This window comes from Anomaloglossus baeobatrachus, chromosome 3 (genome assembly GCF_048569485.1).
Source record: "Anomaloglossus baeobatrachus isolate aAnoBae1 chromosome 3, aAnoBae1.hap1, whole genome shotgun sequence".
Lineage (NCBI taxonomy): Eukaryota > Metazoa > Chordata > Amphibia > Anura > Aromobatidae > Anomaloglossus > Anomaloglossus baeobatrachus.
In genome coordinates, this window is record NC_134355.1 from 428430198 (window position 1) to 428455858 (window position 25661).

The window sequence follows — 25661 nt, forward strand, 5'->3', positions numbered from 1 at the left end:
AATTTAAAAAGAGAAAACACAGTAGATTGACAATAAATGGCTTCACCCAACCACTAATCATGAGTGGAAAAAAAGATTTTGTGTTCTCATTCATATTATCTGAAAAAAGGCCAAGAAAGCAAAAAATCTGGGGTATGCAAACTTTTGAGCACAACTGTACATTAAAAGAAAACAGCTGCAAAAAATCATATGAACCGTACAACGAGTCCAGTAATTTTCATGGCTATCATATTAAAAAAAACTAGTAAAAGTAATCTACTCTAGAAAGTATATCGCTTGGCAGAGAATATATCTTTTGTCTTTCCATAATAAGCAAGGATGGGATAGCTCACTCCCCTCCTCCTCATACATCAATAGATACAGGCACCAATTTTTAGAACAAAAAATTCTAAGAGAAACCGATTTGGTCAAAGATAATTTTTATTAATGATTAAAAATTAATGAATGCCAACTGGCAGAATGACTAGAACAGGGGAGTCACATGTATAGATATTTAAAAGTCAAATACAGGTGTCACTGCATAGGTATTAAATTAGATACAAAAATTCTATAGCTGTAAAATTTTTTAGTTGTAAAATAGAGTTAGTGAGAATATAAAATACCATAAGAGTTAGAACCAAGTGTTCAAAGATGTGGTATGCATAGCAATCATGCAATAGCAATAGCCATGATATATAGTCTTGTGAAGATATGAAGCTGACTATTAAGCGGGTTTACACGCAACGACATCGCTAACAAGATGTCGTTGGGGTCACGGAATTCGAGACGCACATCCGTCCTCGCTAGCGACATCGTTGCGTGTAAAACGCTCGAACAACCCGTTAATTATCAAAATTACTCACCTAATCGTTGATCGTTGTCCGGTCATTCTAATCCCGATTATCGTTGCTGTTGCAAGATGCAGATTGTTCATCGTTCCTGCGGCAGCACACATCGCTACGTGTGACACCGCAGGAACGATATGACACACACACTGTTTATATATGTGTTAAATATATGCACTTGTCATCTTATAGTGTAAATTTTAGTGTTGTGTACGGTTGCTTTTTCTTTGATCAATTTCTGTATCCATAGATACAGAAATTATGAGTACAGATTATTAAAATTAATTAGAATATTCAGCTATTATTTGAGAGTAACATTTCTATAATGCTACTTATAATGAATAGACTATTGAATATTAATGAGATTAAAATTCCTATAACACAAGGCCCCAGTCTCCAAGTCTCACACTCCCCAGACTTTCTACTTATTAATCCATGCTTCATCGGGACTGAGCTATTTTAACAACAAACTATATGAGACAAGTGGTTTTAATGTTTTAATGTTATTTTTGATAGGTATATATTTACCCTCCATACAATGCATGACATGAGAACATGAATAATGCTTGAAGTAAGGAAAAAAAGAATTCAAAATCTAATCTAACGAGGAACGGCACAGATTTGATATGGATGAGGTTTAAACGTAGTTCCAAAAATTCCACTCATGTTAACTTCAGTCGCTCCTTGGGGAAGATGAAAGCTGAAAGTTTTCAGGAGACTGGTGAAGAATATAAAGAGCTCAATTCTAGCCATTTGTTCTCCCATTCAAATGCGATGACCTGTGAAGAGATAGAATTGAAATTATTTATTAAAAATTAAAATCAACAACCTTAATCAGTTTGTTTTTTTGTATTGTGAAAAAGAAGACTACAATTAAGAGCACTGTCTTGAGGCTCCATACAAGCTGTATACATAATATGGACTTCCTTAGGCTGAAGTGAACATGTATATTACATTGCAGTAACCAATAGTTAGGCAGTTACCAATACTTTATGTTACAGTCTTTTTAATTTTTATTTCAGAAATCTCATCAGTTGCAGCTGCCATCTCCTATCTCGGTAATAGGAAAGTCTTCACTGAATACAGATTTTACCTGAATTGAGAATGTTGATAATGACTGATCAGTTCTGGCAGAGAAAGAAGCAGATGTGTCTGATAAGATATATTATATAGTTGCTTATTTTCATCTGTAGTATTGATTTATGAAACAAAAGTGAAAACGACGATTATGCTTTAACCCCTTTATGATTAGAGATGAGCAAACACGATGTCCAGTTTTCAGGCCTAACACCAACTTTAAAAAAAAACAACAGAGTTCAGGTTTGGAGTTCCGTATGCTTTACGTATGGTGACCATTCATGCGAGTATCGCTGTGCTCAGCCACGCTCGGTGCTCAGCCCAGTGCGAGCCGCTTGGAGTGTTTTAATGGCTCACTTAAATAAATAAAATGGAAAACCCCTCCTCCGAAGTGATCTGCTTATGGCTGGCTATATGTGGGCGGAGACAAGAAATGCCAATCAGTGACTTCCATTGAGGTTCAGGCCAAGTCCGAACCAGTGGAGGTATGGTCTGGCTGCAGCCATGGAATTAAACTTCCATGAGTTCGCTCATCTCTAGTTATGACCTTTTACATCAGTTTACATCATGTTTGGATACAGGTTCACAATCTCACAAACGTGTAGAAAAATATTTTACCAATAAATATTTATGTAACAACAAAAATAAACAAAAAAGTACAAATATTTTTTGTATCGCCGCATCCGGAACTACCATATAAAACTGACACTAGTTAACCCCTTCAGAGAACACTGTAAAAAAACCCATAAGAAAACGTAGCAAAAGTAGGCATTAGACCTACCGGTAATGATGTTTCCAAGAGTCCATCACGACAGCACCACAGGAGGGTTGCCCCTATCCTCTGTAGGGACAGGAAACACACAAGAGGCTAAAAGGCCCCTCCCTCCCGCTCCTCCCCAATGCTTTTTCAAGGATCACATCAGGATGGATGAAACTTCATTTTATTGGACTCCAACACACATGTTAATGTCACATATGTATACAGGGAGGGAAACTAAGGGTGCTGTCGTGATAGACTCCTGGAAACATCATTACCGGTAGACTTAAGCCATCTAGCTAGGGTGGACTTTGAGGCCTTTTTGCCCTTATTTTTTTTCCCAGAACTGAATAAATAATGGAGGAGTTTACTCTCCAGTCCCGGGTCACCCCCAAATAGGCCAGAAGTGCTCTTTGGACATCCAGCGAATGAAGTTCCCGTTCTATTGGATTCTTCGGCTGGGCACAAAAGGAAGTAAGTACCACTTCTTGGTTCAGAGTTTCTTCTCACCTTCGGGGAGAAGGTTGGATCAAGCTTGAAAATGACACAATAATCCCTGATACGTAAATATGGTTCCTGAATGGAAAAGGCCTGTAACTCTCAAACTCTCTTTGCAGTTGTAATTGCCACCAAGAATAATGTCTTGAATGAAAGTTCTTTAAGCGAAAGACCACTGTCAATGGAACAAAGAGGTTTGCAGAGAAATCGAAGGACCAGATTAAGGTCCCATGGAGGTGAAGAGTCTCTTAAAGTGGGCCGTAATCACTGGGCACCTTTCAGGAATCGTGCAATCCATGGATGAATTGCCTATTGGTAATCCAGGAACACACTGAGAGCAGCTACCTGTACTTTCAAAGTACTAGGTTTGAGGCCGACTGGAGAAAATCAAGAATCTTTGCTATATCGAAAACAGCAACTGTGGTCGCATCTCCCACAAAGGAACAATAGGTCTTCCATATTTTCTGATAGATCACCTTCATGACTGGTTTCCTGCTGGAGATCATCATGGAAACCACCTAATCTGAGCGATCTCTGAACCTTAAGATCTCCTGCTCAGGATCCAGACTGAGAGATGGAGTTAGCGGAGGTTGTGGTGCCATAAGGGACCCTGAGACAGCAAATCTTATTGAAGTGGTAGCATCAGCGGTTGTTCCAGTGCCAGAACTCGGAGAAGCGCAAACCAGATTCTTTTTGGCCAATAGGGAAGGACAGTGATTACCGTAGCTCTGTCCCGCTGAATCTTCCGTAACACTCCCGGAATCAACAGGAATGGGGGAAAAGCGTAGCTGAGAACTTCATCCCGTCACTGAGACAGGGCGTCCACTGCCACCGGATTGTCGTTTGGATTGAGGGAATAGAATCTCTGAACCTTCGCATTTTGCCTGGAGGCAAAAAGATCCACTGATGGCTGACCCCATCTGTGAATGAGACTCTGAAACACTAGCTCATTGAGGTTCACTCTGTTGCTCTCATCTGACACCGACTGAGATATTCTTCTTCTTTGTTGTCCGCCCCTCTGAGGTAAACCGCTGAGACAGACCGCACCGTCTTCTCCAGAAGAAAAATGTCGTCCGCCAACTTCTGTAGTGGAAGATATCTGGTTCCTCTCTGGTGACGGAGAAAGGACAAGGTAGTGATGTTGTCCGAAAATACCTTGACGTGTTCACCAGTCAGCAGCTTCCTGGATTGTCGAACTGTTTCCACAACCGCTCGTAGTTCTCGGTAATTTGAACTCTTTGTTCCTACTGAAGAAAGCCAAGAACTCTGAAAGTATCTCTGACCTACTTGTGCACCCCAGCTTGAGACTCGCATCTGTTGTGATGTGAATGCTTGGTTCCATCCGCCAGTGAACTTCCTTTCTGAGATTCGCCAGGTTGCACAAACAATCCAGGGACCGTCGCGCACTGTTGGAAAGCTGAAACCGGCGTTCCAGATTTCCTTGTTGACTGTCCGTTACCTCCAGAATGTTCTTCTGCAACGGACGGGAATGGAACTGGCTCCAGTCCACATGGGCTATGCAAGACGTCATGAGACCGAGAATCCTCATAGCCTGTCTTACTGTAACCAATTGATGTTGGGAGAATTTTTAAGATCTCGGAGCTGATAGCAAGTACTTTCTCTTGAGGCAGGAAGGACATCTGACGTACTGAATCCAGATTGACACCCAGGAATTTTTGACATGTAGTCACCTGAAGAGAAGACTTCTGAGAGTTCATGATCCAACCGAGTCGGTCCAAGTTGGTTCTGGTAACCGACAACTGACGATCCATCTGGGTTGGTGACTCGGCGACCAGAAGGAAATCGTCCAGATAAGGAATTATATTTACGTCCTGAAGACAAAGGAATGCGACCATCTCATTATCATTTTCGTAAATATTCGTGGCACAGATGCCAGGCCAAATGGTAGGCACCGAAACTGGAGGTGGACAATCTCTGAATCTCTTCTGAGGGCAAACCTTAAATATCTTGACTGAACAGATGAATGGAGAGGTGATGATAAACATCTCGCAAATCTATTGTGCACATAACCGCCCCCTCCCCGATCAGAGGAATCGTAGAATGAATGGACGCCATTCTGAACCACCTGTACGTGACCCATCGGTTGAGGGGTTTGAGATTTATGATAGTGTGGTAGTCGCCTGATGGTTTTCTGATAGAAAAGAGTGTGGATTAGTGACCGTGGAAAATTTGATCGGGAGGCACCTGAGTAACTACACCCATCAGAAGCAAGTTGATTATGTCCGACCACAGACAACAAAAGGAAAGAAGGGGAACCCTGAGTTAGCACGAATTGACTCTGGAGAAGTTCTGAGAACTTGATTCTGTAACCTTCGGAAATGGTCTGTAATAGACAAGGATTCTGAAAAACGTTCCGCCACCCTGTGATGAACTGGCACAACTGACCGCCGACCTGAACATAGTCATGATTTCTGATGGCAATATTTGGACGTGGAGGGCTGGGATCTCTTATTCTTCGAACCCTTAGACTGCCAGTACAGAGACCCTCTTTTAGACTGGTGGCCCTGTCTACGTGCGGGAAAGGACCTACGAAAAAACAGATCTTTTCTCTTCTTCAGGGAATTCCTTCTTATCAGAGACCCTATCAAGAATTTCGTCCAGCAGCGGGCCAAAGACTCTGAGACCTGAAAAGGAGATAGAGCATAATTTACTCTTGGAGGCTAAATCACCCGACCAAGATCAAAGCCATATCGCCCGTCTTGCAGAGTTTGACAGAACATTGTTTTTTGCAGAAAATCACAGTTTCTGCCGATACATCTGCCAAAAATGCTGTAGTCATCTTCAATAGGGGTAAGGAGCCTAGAATCGAGTTCTGAGAAGAACCTTCTTTAACATGCTTCTCAAAGTCCTCCAACCACACTGACATTGTGACATTGATCTGGCCACAGAAGTAGTAGCCACATTCGTCTTCATAGTGATTGCTGCTGCCTCCCATGCCTTCTTTAGAAGATCATCTGTTCTGCGGTCCATTGCGTCCTTTAAACCAGAGCAGTCCTCAAAGGGGATGGATGTCTTTTTCACAATGGGTATGTCAATCTTCGGTACTGTATGCCATATCTGAACATCTTCTGCATTAAACGGAAGACTATACCTGAACTCTCAGGGAACGAATAATGACCGCTCTGCGTTCTCCCACTCTTCCAAGATCATATCCTTAATATGTGAATTAACCGGATAGACCTGTGAACATCTGGAATGGAGACCAGCAAACATCTGGTCTTGAATCGAACCAAGTGCCTCTGGCTCCTCAACCTGAATAGTATTCCGAACCATGCGTAAGAGTGTATCTGTATCAGCTGTATTACATATATAACTCTTTTTCCCACTTCTTGGTAGAGAGGAATCCTCCTGAAATTCCTCCTCTGAACTGCCTAATTCTGATGACGTACCTTCAGAGGATAGTTCAACATCCCACCTGGGATGCTTGTGTTTCCCCTGGGAAGCTGTCTGCAGTGGTATCAATGAAGCTACAGATGCGCTGACCACTTCTCTGATCATGGTCCTCATATTCGCTAATAAAGTAAAGAGGACTGTTCCTCTTGGAGCACTGACTGGATGCATGAAAGGCACATGCGTTTCGCATAGATTTCCGCCAGGATTTGCCGGAGAATTTCTTGCTCTCCTGCTTTTTGGTAACAACAGGCACTTCTGGGGAATCCTTGTCCTAGGAAGACACAGGGGTTTAATCAGCAGGGGAACCCCAGTAGTGAGTAATGGGTACCTGACCATCCCATGTGCGGACCTGGGTCGACTCTGATGGGGGATCTGCCACAGTAGACTCCATTTTGTTAGACGCCGACATGATTAAATGGAAGACGATATCTGTACCAAGCGACCGCTCAGAGTTTCCCCCCTTTCTTATACTTTACCGGCTCCAGTCGCCGCAGTCCTCCTCACTCCGATACATTGGGCCTTCACATCCTGCCGCACTTAGACCCGACTTCCGACTTAGCTCCCGCACTTCTGGGGTGAGTTGTCTGCACATGTCCAGAACAGACAGCACGCCGAAGTGAGGTTCCGAGAGCCCCAGTGTTGGGGGAAGCGGGAATGCTGGAAGCTCCAGCTGCAACCAGCCGGCTGAGGGACACGAGGGGGGTATCAGCTGCTCTTGGGCCTGCTTGACCAGGAGGAAGGAAGACTGTGACTGCATACCCCGGGATCCGGTGAGTAGATCCTAAACTGGAATCTTCCTTGTCTTGCAGGGACAAAAAAAAAAACCATTGGGGAAAAGTGGGATGGAGGGGGCTTTTACCCTCTTGTGTGTTTCCTATCCCTACAGAGGATAGGGGCAACCCTCCTGTGGTGCTGTTGTGGGGGACAACCTGGAAAACTAACTTTTATTCATACATTTAACCTATAAGAATATGGAGCCATAGATTCACAAAAAGATAAGATAAAAAAGATATATTTTATTGAACATATATGCAAAAAGACATACAATACATGGTGCAGACTATGAACTAGTTAGGGTGCCACAAGCCAAAATCCTAATGGGGAGGAATACACCTCCAGCAGGGTGTGCACACACTTAGTGCTTCACTGTTATGATTCAGTGAGTGAGGAGGATCAGAAAAAAGACCAAAACTAGGAAACCCAGATTGTACCAGAGTGGTTGGAATCTCAGCAAACTGCAGACCTACCACTAACACACAGTTAGAAGTAGCCGTGGGACGTGCCTACGATGACCTGGTCGCCTCGACACAGCCGGAGAACTAAATATTCCTACAGAGGGAAATACAGGAAAGGCAAATCTGCCTCGGAGCAGACCCCAAAGATATAGATAGCCCCCCCACATATAAAGATTACGGTGATGTAGGAAAACACAATACACAGGTGGAAAACAGATTCAGCAAAGAAGAGGCCCAAACTATCTAAATAGGAAAGGACAGAAAAGAGCACTGTCTGCAGCCGTGCAATACCCTAGAAATAGAACAAACATGTCTGATATGGAAAAATACTGAGCCCACACAGAATCTCCCCACTATATCAGTACTCTGGTATTACTGGGATCCAAACAAAACACTAATATAGTGGAGGGACTGAAATTAGTACCAAGCATGACAAAACAAAATACATAGCAGAATGTGGAGCAAGGTACACAGATCTTCCCAGCAGGGAATGATCCAACTCCACCCAGAACTCCACACAGGCAAAATAGGAAGAATTCTTAGTGTACCAAACATGACAAAACAAAATGCATAGAAGAATATGGAGCAAGGTACACAAACATTCCCAGCAGGGAAGCCTTAGTACCTAACCAGAAAAACAACAAAAAGGTGGAAACCACCAGTAGAGGTACAAGGACCAACTTGTCTGAAAGGAGTTCTGGTAGACACAGAAGGAAGGGCTGGCTTCAGAATGTTCTTAGCACACAGGAGACAACATTGAGCACCGGCCAGGAACAAGAGAACACTACTCAGTTATATAGGCCCAGTCAGAATAACTTGATTGCCAATCATTCCCAGCTGTCTGGTTTCTATTCAGCAAGCAAGCTTCACTACCAGCACTGACCACAAAAGGGAGCCCCAAACTGGAACCGAGTCTAAATACATTCACAACACTTCACCTTAAATGTCACATACAATTCATCAGTAGAAAATATATATAGCACAAATAGACATCTCAGCACTCACCCATAGTATTCCCTATTGGCAAAGAGGCCCTCCTGTAACCCCAACGGCCTTTTCGCGTGGGCTTCCTCGGGAGGGTCACACTAACCTCTGTCCTAACAATCTTATATAACCTCATAAAGTAGTGTGCACAGCTGGCGCTTTAATTAATATCCCATGCGCCGTAGTGTCTGTATTGTCGGGTGCAGGGCGTCTCAGCAGTCAAGCAAGCTCAAAGTGAGAGTAGTCCCTCTTGATGTAAAAAAAACACGGATATCCATTTAATAAGAGCGTTAACGTCGCCCACCCATCTAAGAAACATGGCACAGGCGTGAACAGAACGCCATGTTGGAGATCAGCTTGAAACACATATGGAAGTCGCCATGATGTAGGAGACCCAGATGTTATTGTAAACATATTACATGTAAGTCAGATAGCAGTAAAACAGTATGCAAATACATATTTCGAAAGATAGATTCATAAAACATGTCACTCATATAAAAGTATGGAACTTCTGTTTACAAGACAAGTCAATATCTGTAGTAGAAATAATAACCATCAGTGTATATATGTGCATATGTGAATATGGGGGTGAACATCACCTTAACTAGATCAAATCCCATACTACTGAGGAATGTCTTAATAGAGATATGGGAGCAGAACCAAGCTTACTGCAGAGATAAGGGTGCAGAATTGAGCTTACTACAGAGATAAGGGAGCAGAACCGAGCTTGCCTTGGAGATATGGAAGCAGAACCGAGCTTACTGCAGAGATAAGACTGCAGAACCGAGATTACTACAGAGATATGGGAGCAAAACCGAGCTTACTACAGAGATAAGGGGGAAAAACCAAGCTTACTACAGAGATATGGGAGCAGAACTGAGCTTACTACAGAGATAAGGGAAAAAAACAAGCTTACTACAGAGATACGAGATCAGAACCGAGCTTACTACAGGGATACAGGTGCAGAACTGAGCTTACTGTACCCACACAGAAACAAAATTGTACATAGTCTACTACATAGAAACAGCAACAGAACCAAGCCTCCTACATAGCTACGGGAACAGAACAAGCTTACTGCATAGATAGTACCAGAACTAAGCTTACTGCTCCACTATGGTACCATAACTGAGCTTACTGTATTGATATAGGAGCAAAACCATGCTTCATACATAGATACAGTACTATAACCCAGCTAACTACATGTACAATAATTACAAAGCTTATCCTATATTTTCAATGTTAAACTAGTACGGAACACGTCTAGCACACGGACCATACACTGATGCCATCTGTGTGCTGTACGTGTTTTTCATGGCACCATAGACTTCTATTGGCCTTTGTCATCTGCGCTGCTGGGAAAAAAAAACAGACGCCTCCGTAAGGATCCCACATGGTCTGTGTAAACACACGTACATGCAAGCAGCACCATAGCTTATAATGGGAACGTGTGGTACCCATGAAAAAAGCAGATACAACACGCACCAGATACACAAACACATGGAGGCCATGAGGTGGTGACATAGCTACGTCACAGTGTAGGGGTTAATTGCACTTTTCTTTTCATAAACATGGAAAGACAAATGACATTCCCTAACACATACTTTATGTGAATGAGCCCTTAGGGCTGCATGTCCACAACCAGTGTCAGCAGCGTCTTGGACGCAAAGTGTTTTCATGGAGCCCAAAATGCTGTGTTGTACAGTACAGGCACGATGAATGGGATTTATAGAAATCTCTGGCCCACTGTGCTTCTTTTAGACGCTTTATAAACTGACCTGTGGCACTGCTTTCCTATTCTCAGCATGTCAATTTATTCTAACAGCGATGCTAGTGCTCTGAGAGTGAGATTACAGCGAACATCCGCTGACAGCCACTCTGATGGTGTGAATGGACAATACACTATAGGGTTACGTGCCCGCTGTCTGGACATGGTGTGTCCTGGACACAGTATGTCCTCTCCTACGGGGCCGCGAGTGCTCTCCGCAGACACAGCAACCTGTGCCCACAGTCACGGTTCGGGCCACAGTGGTCTCTCTCTTCTGTGCTCTCTTTGGAGACACTTGTGGCTACACAGCAATAAATTGACACGCCAGGGCTCGGGAAGCCACACCACAGGTCAGTTTTCGCTGTGGGCTGTAGACGCACAGTGGGCATAGGATTTCTAGAAATCCCATCCACTGTGCTTGTACTGTACAATGCAGCAAAAACACTCAATCCAAAACACTATGAACACTGAACGTGGGCACGCAGCCTTACATACAGGCATCTTACAAACATACATAACCCCAGAAACACGGACATGTAAACATACAGTACAGAGATATGTAGAAACTTGAAAAAAATCCAGCTTACCGCCACCTGACTTCACCATGCCTCAGTCTCGGACATCGGCCCTGCCCTGGCCGCACAGCAATAAACAGAAGAATTTATCCAGCTGAGTGCTAACGGTGATTTGTGCAAAATCAGACAGTGCACAGAAGACGTTAACGCGTTTCTGGTTTGATGGCCTTAATCATAACATTTAGTGAATGTTACCTGTTATCTGGAGCAATTAGATACTGTTCTACGAAAAACTAATAACCATAAAAATGAAAAAAAAATAATGATTTTTTGATAAAATAGATAAAAAAATCAAAAATAACAATTTCAAAAATAAAACAATAAATAGGAAAATTGAAAAAAATTGGAATATTTAAAATTATTTACATAGATTCAATTTTTGAATAAGTCTCATGAGCTCCCAGTCAACTTTGATCAATTGGGAAACATTACAATAAGAGAATTATATGTGGTTTCAATAAAAAATTCTAGTTATATGTTTATCACTTGTTCTCACTTTAACCATTGTATAATTCAGCACTTTCTGCTGGCACATATGTTCCCATTTTCATCTAATTGCTCCAGATGGAGGGGGAGTATATAGTGGAGCGGGTAACATTCACTAAATGTTATGCTTAAGGGCGTCAAGCCAGAAACGCGTTAATGTCTTCTGTGCACTGTCTGATTTTGCACAAATAAATCACCGTTAGCACTCAGCTGGATCAATTCTTCTGTTTATTACAGAGATATTTACACATATACACACATGTACACCGACACGGCATACATGTGCAAACACAGCATACAGCCATATACACAGACACCTACACATAGTGTACAGCCGTATACACCTACACACAGTGTACAGCCATATACACACAGCGTACAGCCATATACACACACAGCGTACAGCCGTATACACATAGCGTACAGCCGTATACACATGCGTACAGCCGTATACACGTGCGTACAGCCGTATACACATGCGTACAGCCGTATACACATGCGTACAGCCGTATACACATACACCAGCGTACAGCCGTATACACATACACAGCGTATAGCCGTATACAACAGCGTACAGCCATATACACCTACACACAGTGTAAAGCCGTATACACCTAAACAGTGTACAGCTGTATACATCTACACAGCATACAGCCGTATACACCTACACACAGCCGTATACACCTACACACAGCGTACAGCCACCTACACATCATATAGCCGCATACACCAGCGTACAACCATATACACCTAAACACAGTGTACAGTCGTATAAACCAGCGTGCAGTGATATACACCAGCATACAGCCATATACACCAGCGTACAGCCGCATACACCTACACAGCGTACAGCCATATACACACACAGTGTATAGCCATATACACATAGCTGTATACACATACTCACAGCATACAGCTGTATAAATCAGCGTAGAGCCGTATGGATATACAGCGTACACTCGTATACACCAGCGTACAGCCGTATTATACACCTACACACAGCATAGTCGTATACACCTACACACAGCGTACAGTCGTATACACCTACACACAGCGTACAGCCATATACACCTACACACAGCGTACAGCCGTATACACCTACACACAGCATATAGCCATATACACTTACACAGCGTACAGCTGTATACACACATGTACACAGACATACACAGATATAGTCACATAGAAGCATATACATATTTGAAAATATTCACATACAAATAATCATACACAGACACAATCCTATACACACACACACATACTAGGGGGCTTTTACTTTTGATGATGGGAGACACTTCTTTTCTCTCCCGTGAAGCCCACGGACTTGTTTAATGGTAAATCCCACAGGCTATAGGACCTGTGGTGACATCATGCCCATGTGATCAGAAGGAGCAGGGCCTCAGCAACACAGCTGATATCAGAAAGAAACTCCACGTGGTGCTGGAGTTGTTTATAATAGAAGCGGGGGTCTGAGGTAAGATCTCCAGATGGGTGGTTGCAGGGGAAGAGGGGGAGCGAAGCCACCGGTGCATGAATATAGTGGATGGGAGGAAACATGACCACGCCCACTAACCAAGCCGGTCACGTCCACTACACAGGCAAGTCCTCTAGCCACTGGGATGTAGCCGCAACTTTTTTCTGATTGTCTTTTTCAGAGCGACGGCGCTGCAGGAAGCCATTATAACATACATGGCCGCGCACTGTGAACTGCGCGCGGCTGTGTCTCCTGTACTATGCGGCTGTGTCTCCTGTACTATGTGGCCGGTCAGCACTGTCTGCGCCTGTATCTGTCAGTGTGCCCAGCCTGGTCACATCCCAGTACAGGAGACATGACCGTGTGACATTATGCAGCAGGTGGCCGGCCCTCTACAACATCTGGGAGAGCAGCCCAGAGGGCAATTGCCCCCCTGCCTCCCAGCCAGGCCTGGCCCTGCATCTATAGCCACCAACCCACCACACATATACAGTGATTGCGACAAGTATTCAGGCCCCTTTAATTTTTTTACTCTTTGTTTCATTGTAGTCATTTGATAAATTCAAAAAAGTTCATTTTTCTCATTAATGTACACTCTGCACCCCATCTTCACAGAAAAGAAGAGATGTAGAAATTTTTGCAAATTTAATAAACAAGAAAAACTGAAATATCACATGGTCATAACTATTCGGACCCTTTGCTCAGACACTCATGTTTAAATCACATGCTGTCCATTTACTTGTGATCCTCCTTGAGATGGTTCTACTCCTTCATTGGAGTCCAGCTGTGTTTAATTAAACTGATAATTATGAGGTCAAAGGAACTGCCCAAGGAGCTCAGAGACAATTGTGGCAAGGCACAGATTTGGCCAAGGTTACAAAATAATTTCTGCAGTCAAGGATCCTAAGAGCACAGTGGCCTCCATAATCCTTAAATGGGAGAAGTTTGGAACCACCAGAAGTCCTCCTAGACCTTCCTGTCCAGCCAAACTGTGCAAACGTGGGTGAAAGGTAAAGAAGAACCCCAAGATTTCTGTGGCTGAGCTCCAAAGATGCAGTAGGAAGATGGGAGAAAGTTCCACAAAGTCAACTATCACTGCAGCCCTCCACCAGTCGGACTTTTATGGCTGAGTGGCCTGACGGAAGCCTCTCCTCAGTGCAAGACATATGAAACCCCGAATAGAGTTTGCAAACACATGAAGGACTCCCAGACTTTGAGAAATAAGATTCTCTGTTCTAATGTGACGAATATAGAACTTTTTGGTGATCACTCGATGCGATATATGTGGAGAAAACCAGGCACTACTCATCACCTGCCCAATACAATACCAACAGTGAAACATGGTGGTGGCAGCATCATGTTATAAGGGTGTTTTTCAGCTGCAGTGACAGGACAACTGGTTGCAATTGAAGAAAAATGAATGCTGCCAAGTACAGAGATATCCTGGAAGAAAACATCTTTCAGAGTGCTCTGGACCTCAGACTTGGCCAAAGGTTCACCGTCGAACAAGACAATGACCCTAAGCACACAATAAAATAACAAAGGAGTGGCTTCAGAACAACTCTGACTATTCTTGACTGGCCCAGCCAGGGCCCTAACCTAAACCCAATTGAGCATCTCTGGAGAGACCTGAAAATGGCTGTCCACCAACATTCACCATCCAACCTGATGGAACTTTTAGTGTCTCCCACTCCCACACAACCTCTTCATCCCACCATCTCTCTGTTGGCGTCCCTCAAGGCTCTGTCCTAGGACCCCTACTTTTCTCTATCTACACATTTGGCCTGGGACAACTCATAAAGTCCCATGGCTTCCAATACCACCTATATGCCGACGACACCCAGATCTACCTCTCTGGCCCAGATGCCACATCTCTGCTGTCCAAAATCCCGAAATGTCTATCTGCTATATCCTCCTTCTTCTCCTCTCGCTTCCTAAAGCTCAATGTGGCCAAAACTGAACTAATCATCTTTCCTCCGTCTCACCTACACTCTCCACCTGATCTATCTATTACAATAAATAACACCACGCTCTCGCCAGTACCCAAAGTTCGCTGCCTCGGAGTGACCTTTGACTCTGCCTTATCCTTCATACCACACATCCAATCCCTCACCACCTCCTGCCGTCTTCAACTCAAAAATATTTCCAGAATCCGCCCTTTCCTCAATTTGCAATCTACTAAAATGCTAGTGCATGCCCTCATAATCTCCCGCCTCGACTACTGTAACATCCTCCTCTGTGGCCTCCCTGCCAACACGCTTGCCCCTCTCCAGTCCATCCTTAACTCTGCTGCCCGACTTATCCACCTCTCTCCTCAATACCACCCCGCTTCTCCTCTCTGCATGTCCCTCCACTGGCTTCCAATCTTCCACCGTATCCAATTCAAACTTCTAACACTGACCTACAAAGCTGTGCATAATCTTTCCCCTCCGTACATCTCCGAACTACTCTCCCACTACACTCCAACACGTCACCTCCGGTCCTCCCAAGATCTCCTCCTCTCCTCCTCTCTCATTCGCTCCTCACACAACCGACTCCAAGACTTCTCCCGAGCATCCCCAGTCTCCTGGAACTCGCTGCCTCAACACGTCAGACTATCCCCTACTCTTGCAAACTTGAAACGGAACCTGAAAACGCACCTGTTCAGAAATGCCTACAATCTACAATGAACTCGCTGCCGCCCGACCACCGTGCGCAGCTGCCGCCCGACCACCGTGCGGAGCTGCCGCCCGACCACCGTGCGGAGCTGCCGCCCGACCACCGTGCGGAGCTGCCGCCCGACCACCGTGCGGAGCTGCCGCCCGACCACCGTGCGGAGCTGCCGCCCGACCACCGTGCGGAGCTGCCGCCTGACCTACACCCCACCTATTGTCTCCTCCCCATAATCCTATAGAATGTAAGCCCGCAAGGGTAGGGCCCTCTTCCCTCTGTACTAGTCTGTCTACTGTAACTTGTATACGTATTTTGTATGTAACCCCCTTCTCATGTACAGCACCATGGAATTAATGGTGCTCTATAAATAAATAATAATAAATAATAATAATAATAATAACTGGAGAGGATCTGCAAGGAGGAATGGCAGAGGATCCCCAAATCCAGGTGTGAAAAACTTGTTGCCTCATTCCCAAGAAGACTCATGGCTTTACTAGCTCAAAAGGGTGCTTCTACTCAATACTGAGCAAAGGACCATGTGATATTTGTTACGTCCGGATGGTGGAAGCACTGGACCGTACACCGATTTCCCCTGAGGAGGCAGCCAGGCCGGTCACCCCGCCAGAGGGTCCTGATGCACGGCAGCCGAAGCACTATTGGTAGCCAGACAGTCCGTAGAGGAGCAGGAAAGGTGGATGTTGCTGAACCCACGGAGTTCTGGACGGTAGTCCGGGTGACGAGGCTCAGGGTCCGAGGCCGGGTTGTAGGGTCAGGCGGAATCCGGAACCTGCTGAGCGATGGGGCGGGTCACCGAACGGAGCCAGGGACTGGAGACTGGCGGAGCTGCAGAGGTGGTGGAACATCCGCCGAAGTCACCGTCAGGGTCCAGGGATGGACTTGGTTCGGAGCGGCTGGCGTGGCAGAACAGGCTCTGCGAGACAGACAGGGTTAATACAGGGCAAGACACAGGGTAAAGCAATACGGGGACCTGAACACTAGCTTGCTAAACACGTAGAACAGGCCCCGCCCACCAGGAAAGAGAAACCTAATATACCCTGTATCTGTCTATGCAATATCCTGTTTCTGGGTGCTGGCCCTTTAAGAGAGGGTCAATGACCGCGCGCCCTAATGTGCATGCGCGAGGCCCATGTGCCAGAAGCCAGTCCAGGAAGCGGTGAGGAGGAAGCAGGAGCGCCCGGCTGTGTGTCCCATGTCGCAGAGGAGCGCCGGGAGCGGGGAGCAGAACACAAGGAGGGTGCAGGCGAGGAGGACGGGACCGGGACCGGGGTGGTGAGCAGGGGACGCCGGCGGGAACCGGGGAGCGGGCAACAGGGACCGGAGTGCGGGGCACGGGGACCGGAGTGCGGGGCACGGAGACCGGAGAGCGAGGCCCGGGGACCGGGAAGCGTGACAGTACCCCCTCCCCCACGCCCCCCTCCCCGCAACCGGGACAGGAAGGCACGTATCAGAGGAGTGCCAACATTCTCCCGGGGCTCCCAGGACCTATCCTTGGGACTATACCCCGCCCAGTCCACCAGGAAGTATTGCCGACCTCGCACGATCTTCATGGCCACGATATCCCTTACCGCATAGATGTCATCGTCAGCGATGGGAGGAGGAGCAGTACTGGCAGCAGCGGAGAAGGGACCAAGGACAACAGGCTTGAGCAGGGAGACATGGAATGAGTTGGGTATCCGCATCGTGGCCGGGAGCTGCAGCTTGTAGGAGACTGCATTAATCTTGCTGATGACTTTAAACGGCCCGATGTAACGAGGACCCAACTTGTACGAGGTTAACTTCAATCGGACATATTTGGATGCAAGCCAGACCAAATCACCAGGGGAGAAACACGGGGGATCCAGGCGCCGTTTGTCCGCATGTCTCTTCATCCGCAATGAAGCACGCTCTAGGGAAGTCTTGACAGAGCTCCATATGGCTGAGAAGTCTTGGAACAGAGCATCTGCTGCGGGGACATCGGAAGCCGAGGATACTGGCAATGGGACAGAAGGCTGAAGTCCGTAAACGACTCGGAAGGGAGAGCAGGAAGTGGACTCGCTGATGTGGTTGTGGGAGAACTCAGCCCAAGGAAGAAGCGCGGACCAGTCATCGTGATGGGCATTAACGTAGTGGCGCAGGAAGGAGGTCAGGATCTGATTGACCCGTTCCACTTGCCCATTCGACTGAGGATGGTAGGCTGAAGAGAAGTCCAGAGATACTCCCAGATGTTTGCAGAGGGCCCTCCAGAAGCGCGAGGTAAACTGAGTTCCTTTGTCGGACACAATGTGTGCAGGAAAGCCATGCAATCGGAATATATGTTGTATGAAGGAGTCAGCTAGTTCCTGGGCAGAGGGCAGCCCGGCCATGGGAATGAAGTGAGCCATTTTTGAGAAACGGTCCACCACAACCCATATGACTGTGTGTCCGGAGGATAAGGGTAAGTCCGTAATGAAGTCCATTGCAATATGTTGCCACGGAACGGAAGGAATGGGCAGAGGCAGAAGACGTCCATATGGTAGGTGCTTGGGTGTCTTGTTCCGGGCACAGGACGAACAGGCTGAGACAAAGGTTGCGACGTCTTTATGGAGAGACGGCCACCAATAGTGACGGACAATCGTACTCCACGTCTTCTTCTGACCAGCGTGGCCGGCGATCTTTGAGGCATGGCCCCATTGCAGGACTCTCTGTCTGTCAGTATCAGAGACATAGATACCCTCTGGGAAAACCTGAGTCAGAGCGACAGGAGCCACCGGAATGACTTTACTGGGGCTGATGATGGGCTGGAACGTCTCCTCCTCCAGCTCTATGGGCACGAAGGACCTAGACAAGGCGTCTGCCCGCACGTTCTTGTCCGCGGGCCGAAAATCGAGTTGGAAATCAAAACGAGCGAAAAACAAGGACCAGCGGGCTTGTCGTGGGTTCAGTCTTTGGGCTGACCGCAGATACTCCAGATTCTTGTGGTCAGTGTAGATAATCACAGGATATACAGCTCCCTCCAAGAGGTAGCGCCATTCCTCCAAGGCCAGCTTGACGGCCAGTAGCTCCCGATCACCGATGGTGTAGTTGCGTTCGGGTGCCGAGAAGCTCTTGGAGAAGAATCCGCATGTAACCATCTTCCCGGAGCAGGATTTCTGCATCAACACTGCCCCGGCCCCTGAGGAGGAGGCATCCACCTCTAAGGTGAACTGTCGGTTCAATTCAGGGCGATGAAGAACTTGGGAGGAGGCAAACGCCTGTTTCAATGAGCAGAACGCGGCATCGGCCGCCGGTGGCCAGTCCTTAGGGTTAGCTCCCTTCTTGGTCAAGGCAGAGAGAGGCGCAGTCAGGGTAGAGAAGTGCGGGATGAATTGCCAATAATAGTTTGCAAAGCCAAGGAAGCGTTGGATAGCCTTCAGTCCGGATGGAGGAGGCCAGTTGAGGATGGAAGACACTTTCTCGGGGTCCATCTGCAGGCCAGTGTCCGAGATTACATAACCCAGAAAGGGAAGGGATGACTTTTCAAAGACGCACTTCTCGTATTTGGCGTACAGACGGTTCTCTCTAAGCCTTTGGAGTACTAGCTGCACGTTCTCTCTGTGGGTCTGTAGGTCCGGAGAGAAGACCAGGATGTCGTCCAGATACACCACGACACAGACATAGAGGAGATCTCTGAACACGTCGTTCACCAATTCTTGGAAGACTGCCGTAGCATTACACAGACCAAAGGGCATGACACAATACTCGTAGTGCCCATCCCGAGTGTTGAATGCGGTCTTCCATTCGTCTCCAGAGCGAATGCGAACCAGGTTATAGGCCCCACGGAGGTCCAACTTGGTAAATACACGAGCTCCTCGGAGCCGATCGAATAGTTCGGGGATGAGAGGCAGAGGGTATTTGTTTTTTACGGTGATCTGGTTTAATCCCCGGTAGTCAATGCAAGGGCGCAGATCACCCTCCTTCTTCTTGACAAAGAAAAACCCTGCTCCGGCAGGGGACGAGGATCTCCGAATGAAGCCCTTAGCCAGGCTCTCGGTGATATAGGCAGACATGGCCCGTGTTTCAGCATGGGACAAGGGGTATATTCTTCCTCTAGGAGGCGTAGTTCCTGGCAAGAGATCGATGGCACAGTCGTAGGGACGATGAGGCGGTAGTACTTCCGACTCCTTTTTATCAAAAACGTCCGAGAAGGACCAGTAGGCAGAAGGCAGTCCGGGTAGAGACTCTGGAACCGGAGGTCATCGGATGGGCTGGATGGATTTCAGGCATCTCTCGTGACACGAGGAGCCCCATCGGGTAATTTCACCTGTACTCCAGCTGACCGACGGTTCGTGTGCCCGTAACCATGAGAGTCCCAGCAGGATCTGATGAGACATGCGCGGGAGGACGTAGAAGGTGATCTTCTCGGTGTGCAGGGCACTGATCCGTAAGTCCACAGGCTTGGTGATCAGTGAGACGGTGTCAGAGAGGGGTCTCCCATCTACAGAGGTGATCACCAGCGGTTTTTCTAGTGGGAGAACAGGCACCTGGTACTTATCCACTGTGGCCTGCTGGATGAAGTTGCCTGCTGCTCCGGAATCGAGATACGCCTCTGCCGTGAGCCGGGTCTCTTCTGTAGTGACTTGAACAGTCCATGTAACGGAGTCTGAGAGAGTCCCAGCACCTAGGGTGGCCTCTCCTACCAAGCCTAGGCTTTGGAGTTTCCCGGCTTCTCGGGACAAGAGCGTAGCAGGTGTGTGCCATCACCGCAGTAGAAGCAGAGACCCTTTGCTAGTCGTTCTGCTCTGCGTTGCTCAGACTGCCTCAGGCGGTCAATCTGCATGGGCTCGATGGTAGACGCGCCAGGTGACGCCGACTGGGGAGCGATGGACTTCTGTGGTGGGGAGGAGTGCCTTATCGGACGCCTCTCGCGGGACACCTCTTTGGCTCGTTCCTGAAAGCGAAGATCCACTCGAGTCGCTAGATCAATCAGGGCATCCAGGGTGGAAGGCACGTCACGACCAGCCAGCTCATCTTTAATACGACCCGAGAGTCCTTCCCAGAAGGCGGCGGTTAGAGCCTCATTGTTCCACCCTAATTCCGAAGCCAAGGTGCGAAAACGTCTAGCATATTGGCCCACCGTCAGAGTCCCCTGACGTAGCCGGAGGAGGGATGAGGCAGACGCGGAGGCGCGTCCGGGCTCGTCAAAGGTGCCATGAAAAGCCTGCAGGAACTCCTGGATGTCGGTGGTTACCGGATCCTCCTTCTCCCACAAGGGGTTCATCCAGGCCAGTGCCTCTCCCTCTAGATGGGACATCATGAACGCGACCTTGGCTTGGTCAGAGGCAAAAAGGTGCAGCAGCAGCTTGAAATGGAGGGAGCATTGATTTATGAATCCTCTGCAGGTCTTGGGATCTCCGGCGTACCGGGGTGGTGAGGCCAAACGAAGTTTGGAAGTATCCGAGGAGGCTGCCACGGGAGCTGCGGCTGTGGATTGCACAGTAGAAACCTGAGATGCCAAGGACGTGGCCGTTGCTTGTAGCGTGTTCAGGCGGGTATCCACAGAAGACATGAAGGACAGCATGCGGGTCTGGGTCTCGCGCTGTCGTACGAGTTCCTGCTGCAAGGCCGCTAGTGCTTCGGCGGGATCCATGGCCTGTTCTAGCTGTTACGTCCGGATGGTGGAAGCACTGGACCGTACACCGATTTCCCCTGAGGAGGCAGCCAGGCCGGTCACCCCGCCAGAGGGTCCTGATGCACGGCAGCCGAAGCACTATTGGTAGCCAGACAGTCCGTAGAGGAGCAGGAAAGGTGGATGTTGCTGAACCCACGGAGTTCTGGACGGTAGTCCGGGTGACGAGGCTCATGGTCCGAGGCCGGGTTGTAGGGTCAGGCGGAATCCGGAACCTGCTGAGCGATGGGGCGGGTCACCGAACGGAGCCAGGGACTGGAGACTGGCGGAGCTGCAAAGGTGGTGGAACATCCGCCGAAGTCACCATCAGGGTCCATGGATGGACTTGGTTCGGAGCGGCTGGCGTGGCAGGACAGGCTCTGCGAGACAGACAGGGTTAATACAGGGCAAGACACAGGGTAAAGCAATACGGGGACCTGAACACTAGCTTGCTAAACACGTAGAACAGGCCCCGCCCACCAGGAAAGAGAAACATAATATACCCTGTACCTGTCTATGCAATATCCTGTTTCTGGGTGCTGGCCCTTTAAGAGAGGGTCAATGACCGCGCGCGCGCCCTAATGCGCATGCGCGAGGCCCGTGTGCCAGAAGCCAGTCCAGGAAGCGGTGAGGAGGAAGCAGGAGCGGCCGGCTGTGTGTCCCATGTCGCAGAGGAGCGCCGGGAGCGGGGAGCAGAACACAAGGAGGGTGCAGGCGAGGAGGACGGGACCGGGACCGGGGTGGTGAGCAGGGGACGCCGGCGGGAACCGGGGAGCGGGCCACGGGGACTGGAGTGTGGGGCACGGGGACCGGAGTGCGGGGACCGGAGAGCGGGGCCCGGGAAGCGTGACAATATTTCAGTTTTGCCTGTTTAATAAATTTGCAAAAATGTCTACATTTCTGTTTTTTTGTGGCAAGATGAGGTGCAGAGTGTACATAAATGAGAGAAAAAAGAACTGTTTTGAAGTTATCAAATGAAACAAAGAATGAAAAAATTAGAGGGGTACAGAATACTTTCTGTACCCATTGTATATCAACAAATGCACCTACAACACCAAGAAGATATAAAAAGGAAGAATGTAGAATACAGCACAGTATACAGTCGTTATTAATATTTAACATTTTTCTCTAGATGCTGTCAGTCCATCAGTGTGGTTCTTGTAATAGAAGGCAGAATTCCTTGCATCCAAACACTGGTCACCAGCAGGAGGCGTAAGAGGTAAGTTTGGGCACAAAATGAGGTCATACACGATGAATAAAGACAGACAGAATTAAAATCTGGAGAAAAAAGGGGACCCTCCTATGCAACTTTCTTTCTTGGATATTGGGAGAGAGAGATTTTCCAGGGGGATCGCAGGCCGCCTCCCTCGTGTCAGACTGGTAAAGGTTTCATGTCTGAGTTGAATAACAATAAATATAACATCAAACTAATGTTTAAATATAGTGTCGAGCAAATTGAAATTTTTGGATGTTAAAATCTCCACAATAAAACACGGCTATTATAACGGATGTGTATAGAAAGGAGATGTCCACAAATACGCTTTTACACATCCATCAGCCACCATTCGTGCGATCCCTATGGGACAATTTCTGAGGAAGTGTCATATCTGTTCATCTGAAAAAGCCTTTGAGGATCTGTCAAGAGATTTGTGCAACCGCTTCCTTGCCGAGGTTGTAGTAGGAGATCTATAAAACGTGGGTATGATCGGGTTAAGAAGGCGTCTCGAGTGGATGTACTTAATCCTAATGATAAAAGGGTAAAAGGGTACAGCACAAGGAAGTACAAGAAGCAATGGGATCAAGCTTAAATGAAGGAGATTCATTCAGATTCACCTTCTTCCCCTGATGAAGCTCTTTCAGAGTGACACGCGTAGGGTTTGGTGCTTTTTTCACCATTACATATAGGTTATGATTTCGAGTATAGCTGTCTCTATATGACAGTTTCCTTATGGTCTCTCTCCTCCCAGGTATTTCCTTAGGTGGGGTCTCCATTGTATTTTGTATATGGTTCTGCTTCACTAATTCTTGAATTGTTTGGGATTTCCCTAGTATTGTATGCTATACTATATACTTGACCCTTGGATACTATTTGTTATTATATTGTTTCTGGACAAATAAGGCCTATGTGGCATATATGGAAATGGATATCTGAGAAAATGGATTGCATTTTGTACTTTTATGCATTGTCTGTGAGCTGCGTGCTTTCTTGGTCCTACCTTTTCTTCCTTATAAGGAGATTCAGATTAGACATTAGGAAAAACTCTCTCACAGTGAGGGCAGTCAGGGAGTGGAACAAGCTACCACAGGAGTTGGTGAGCTCTCAATAAAATGGAAATCTTCAAGTGGAAACTGGATAAACATATAGCTGGGATAATTTAGGAAAGCCTGCACTCGCAGGGGGTTGGACCCGATGGCCCTTGAGGTCCCTTCCAACTCTACCATTCTATTATTCTATGAACCCCATCACCAGATTCATAGTCACCTACAATCACCAATGGGAAAGAATGAGAAAGATCCTTTCAAGTCATTGGTCTATTTTAAAAACTGAACCCAGTATTTCCAGTGCGATCCCTGAGGCCCCCCAGATGACTGCTTGCTGGGGAAAAAATCTTGGTGATTTATTGGTGAACAGTCAGTATATCGCTAAACGCCCCAGTATTTTTGGAGCGGGCAGACAGCCTTGGCATTGTTATCCCTGCGGTGGTTGCCTGGGCTGGAAAAATATCGTTCGAGCATTCAATTTTAGATCATCTGATGGATCCAGGGACTTTAGAATAACCAACTACATATCATGTAGCTCTTCATTTGTTGTGTATTATGCGACTTATTCATGCAACTTCATATATGTGGGCCTTACGTCGAGAGAGTTGGGAGTCCGTGTTCGTGAACATGTCCGCAACATTATGGCCGCTCGCGATGTGGAGGATGTCACAACATAAAAGACAATCCCCCGCCATTTCAGAACTTAGCACAATTGGGATTCTAAGGGTCTGAAAGATTGATCGATTACATTGTGGTATCAGGGAAGTGACATGAAAAAATCATTGGCTCAAATGGAGTGCTGCATGATTGTGGCGGTAGGTTCAAGGACACCTCATGGACTCAATGAGAAATTGAGCTTGCCTCTTTTTTATGATATTCTTCATGGCACATCTACCTGTGTATCTTCTCCCTTAAATCGTGTCCTTCTTAAGTATACTTTTTATTATTTTTATTTTTTTCTTTATAGTATTTTCTTTGTGTGGTTTTTTAATCCATTCCTCAATAAAACTTTTTTCTCCAGATATTAATTCTTTATTCATAGTATATGACCTCGTATGCCTCCTGCTGGTGACCAGTGGTTGTATGCAAGGAATTCTGCTTTCTTTTACAAGAACTACAAGGATAGACTGACAGCACCTAGAGATAAATGTTAAATATTAATAGCGATTGTACACTGTGCTGTATTCTACATACTTCCCATTGATATCTTTCTCCTTGGTATTGTAGGTACATTTGTTGATATATATATATATATATATATTGAGGTATAAGAAATACCGGTGCACCGCTTGCTCCATGTGTTGCCGTATTTACCGCAGTTCAATCCCCAGCAAGCATGGTAGAGATCCGGGTGCAGGCTCAGTGTGCAGACCACGAATAATTCAAAGAAGAAGGAGAGTCGCACTCCACGAAGATTTCCATGTTATTCCATCTTTATTTTATAAAAGCATGCAGGTACAGGCGGTGGGGAGGGTGAGAGAAGCCATGCAACGTCGGACGTTGGATGGCTTCTCTCACCCTCCCCACCGCCTGTACCTGCATGATTTATAAAATAAAGATGGAATAACATGGAAATCTTCGTGGAGTGCGACTCTCCTTCTTCTTTGGATTATATATATATATATATATATATATATATATATATATATATATATATATACATACATATATAAAAATATGTGTGTGTGTGGTGGGTTGGTGGCTATAGATGTATTAAGACATTCCTCAGTAGTGTGGGATTTGATCTATTTAAGGTGATGTTCACCACCATGTTCACATATGCACATACTGTATATACACTGATGTTTATTATTTCTATTTCAGATATTGACTTGTCTTGTAAACAGAACTTCCATACTTTTATATGAGTGGCATGTTTTATGAATCTATCTTTCGAAATATATGTATGTGTATACTGTTTTACTGCTATCTGACTTACATGTAATATGTTTACAATGACATCTGGGTCTCCTGTATCATGGTGATGTCCATATGCGTTTCCAACTGGTCTTAAACATGGCGTTCTGTTCACATC

General features: G+C 46.5%; 1 protein-coding gene across 2 annotated transcripts in view; it reads right to left on the minus strand.

Moving 5' to 3' along the window:
• Positions 1–456: 456 nt before the first annotated feature.
• The window catches only part of LOC142296589 (cytochrome P450 2J2-like), a 255430-nt gene continuing 230225 nt past the window's right edge, over positions 457–25661 (minus strand). For both annotated transcript variants that reach the window (XM_075340381.1, XM_075340380.1), the window contains exon 10: positions 457–1603. In XM_075340381.1, coding sequence (XP_075196496.1) covers positions 1590–1603 — 14 coding nt within the window. In that variant the 3' untranslated portion in view covers positions 457–1589. The remainder of the gene's footprint in view (positions 1604–25661) is intronic.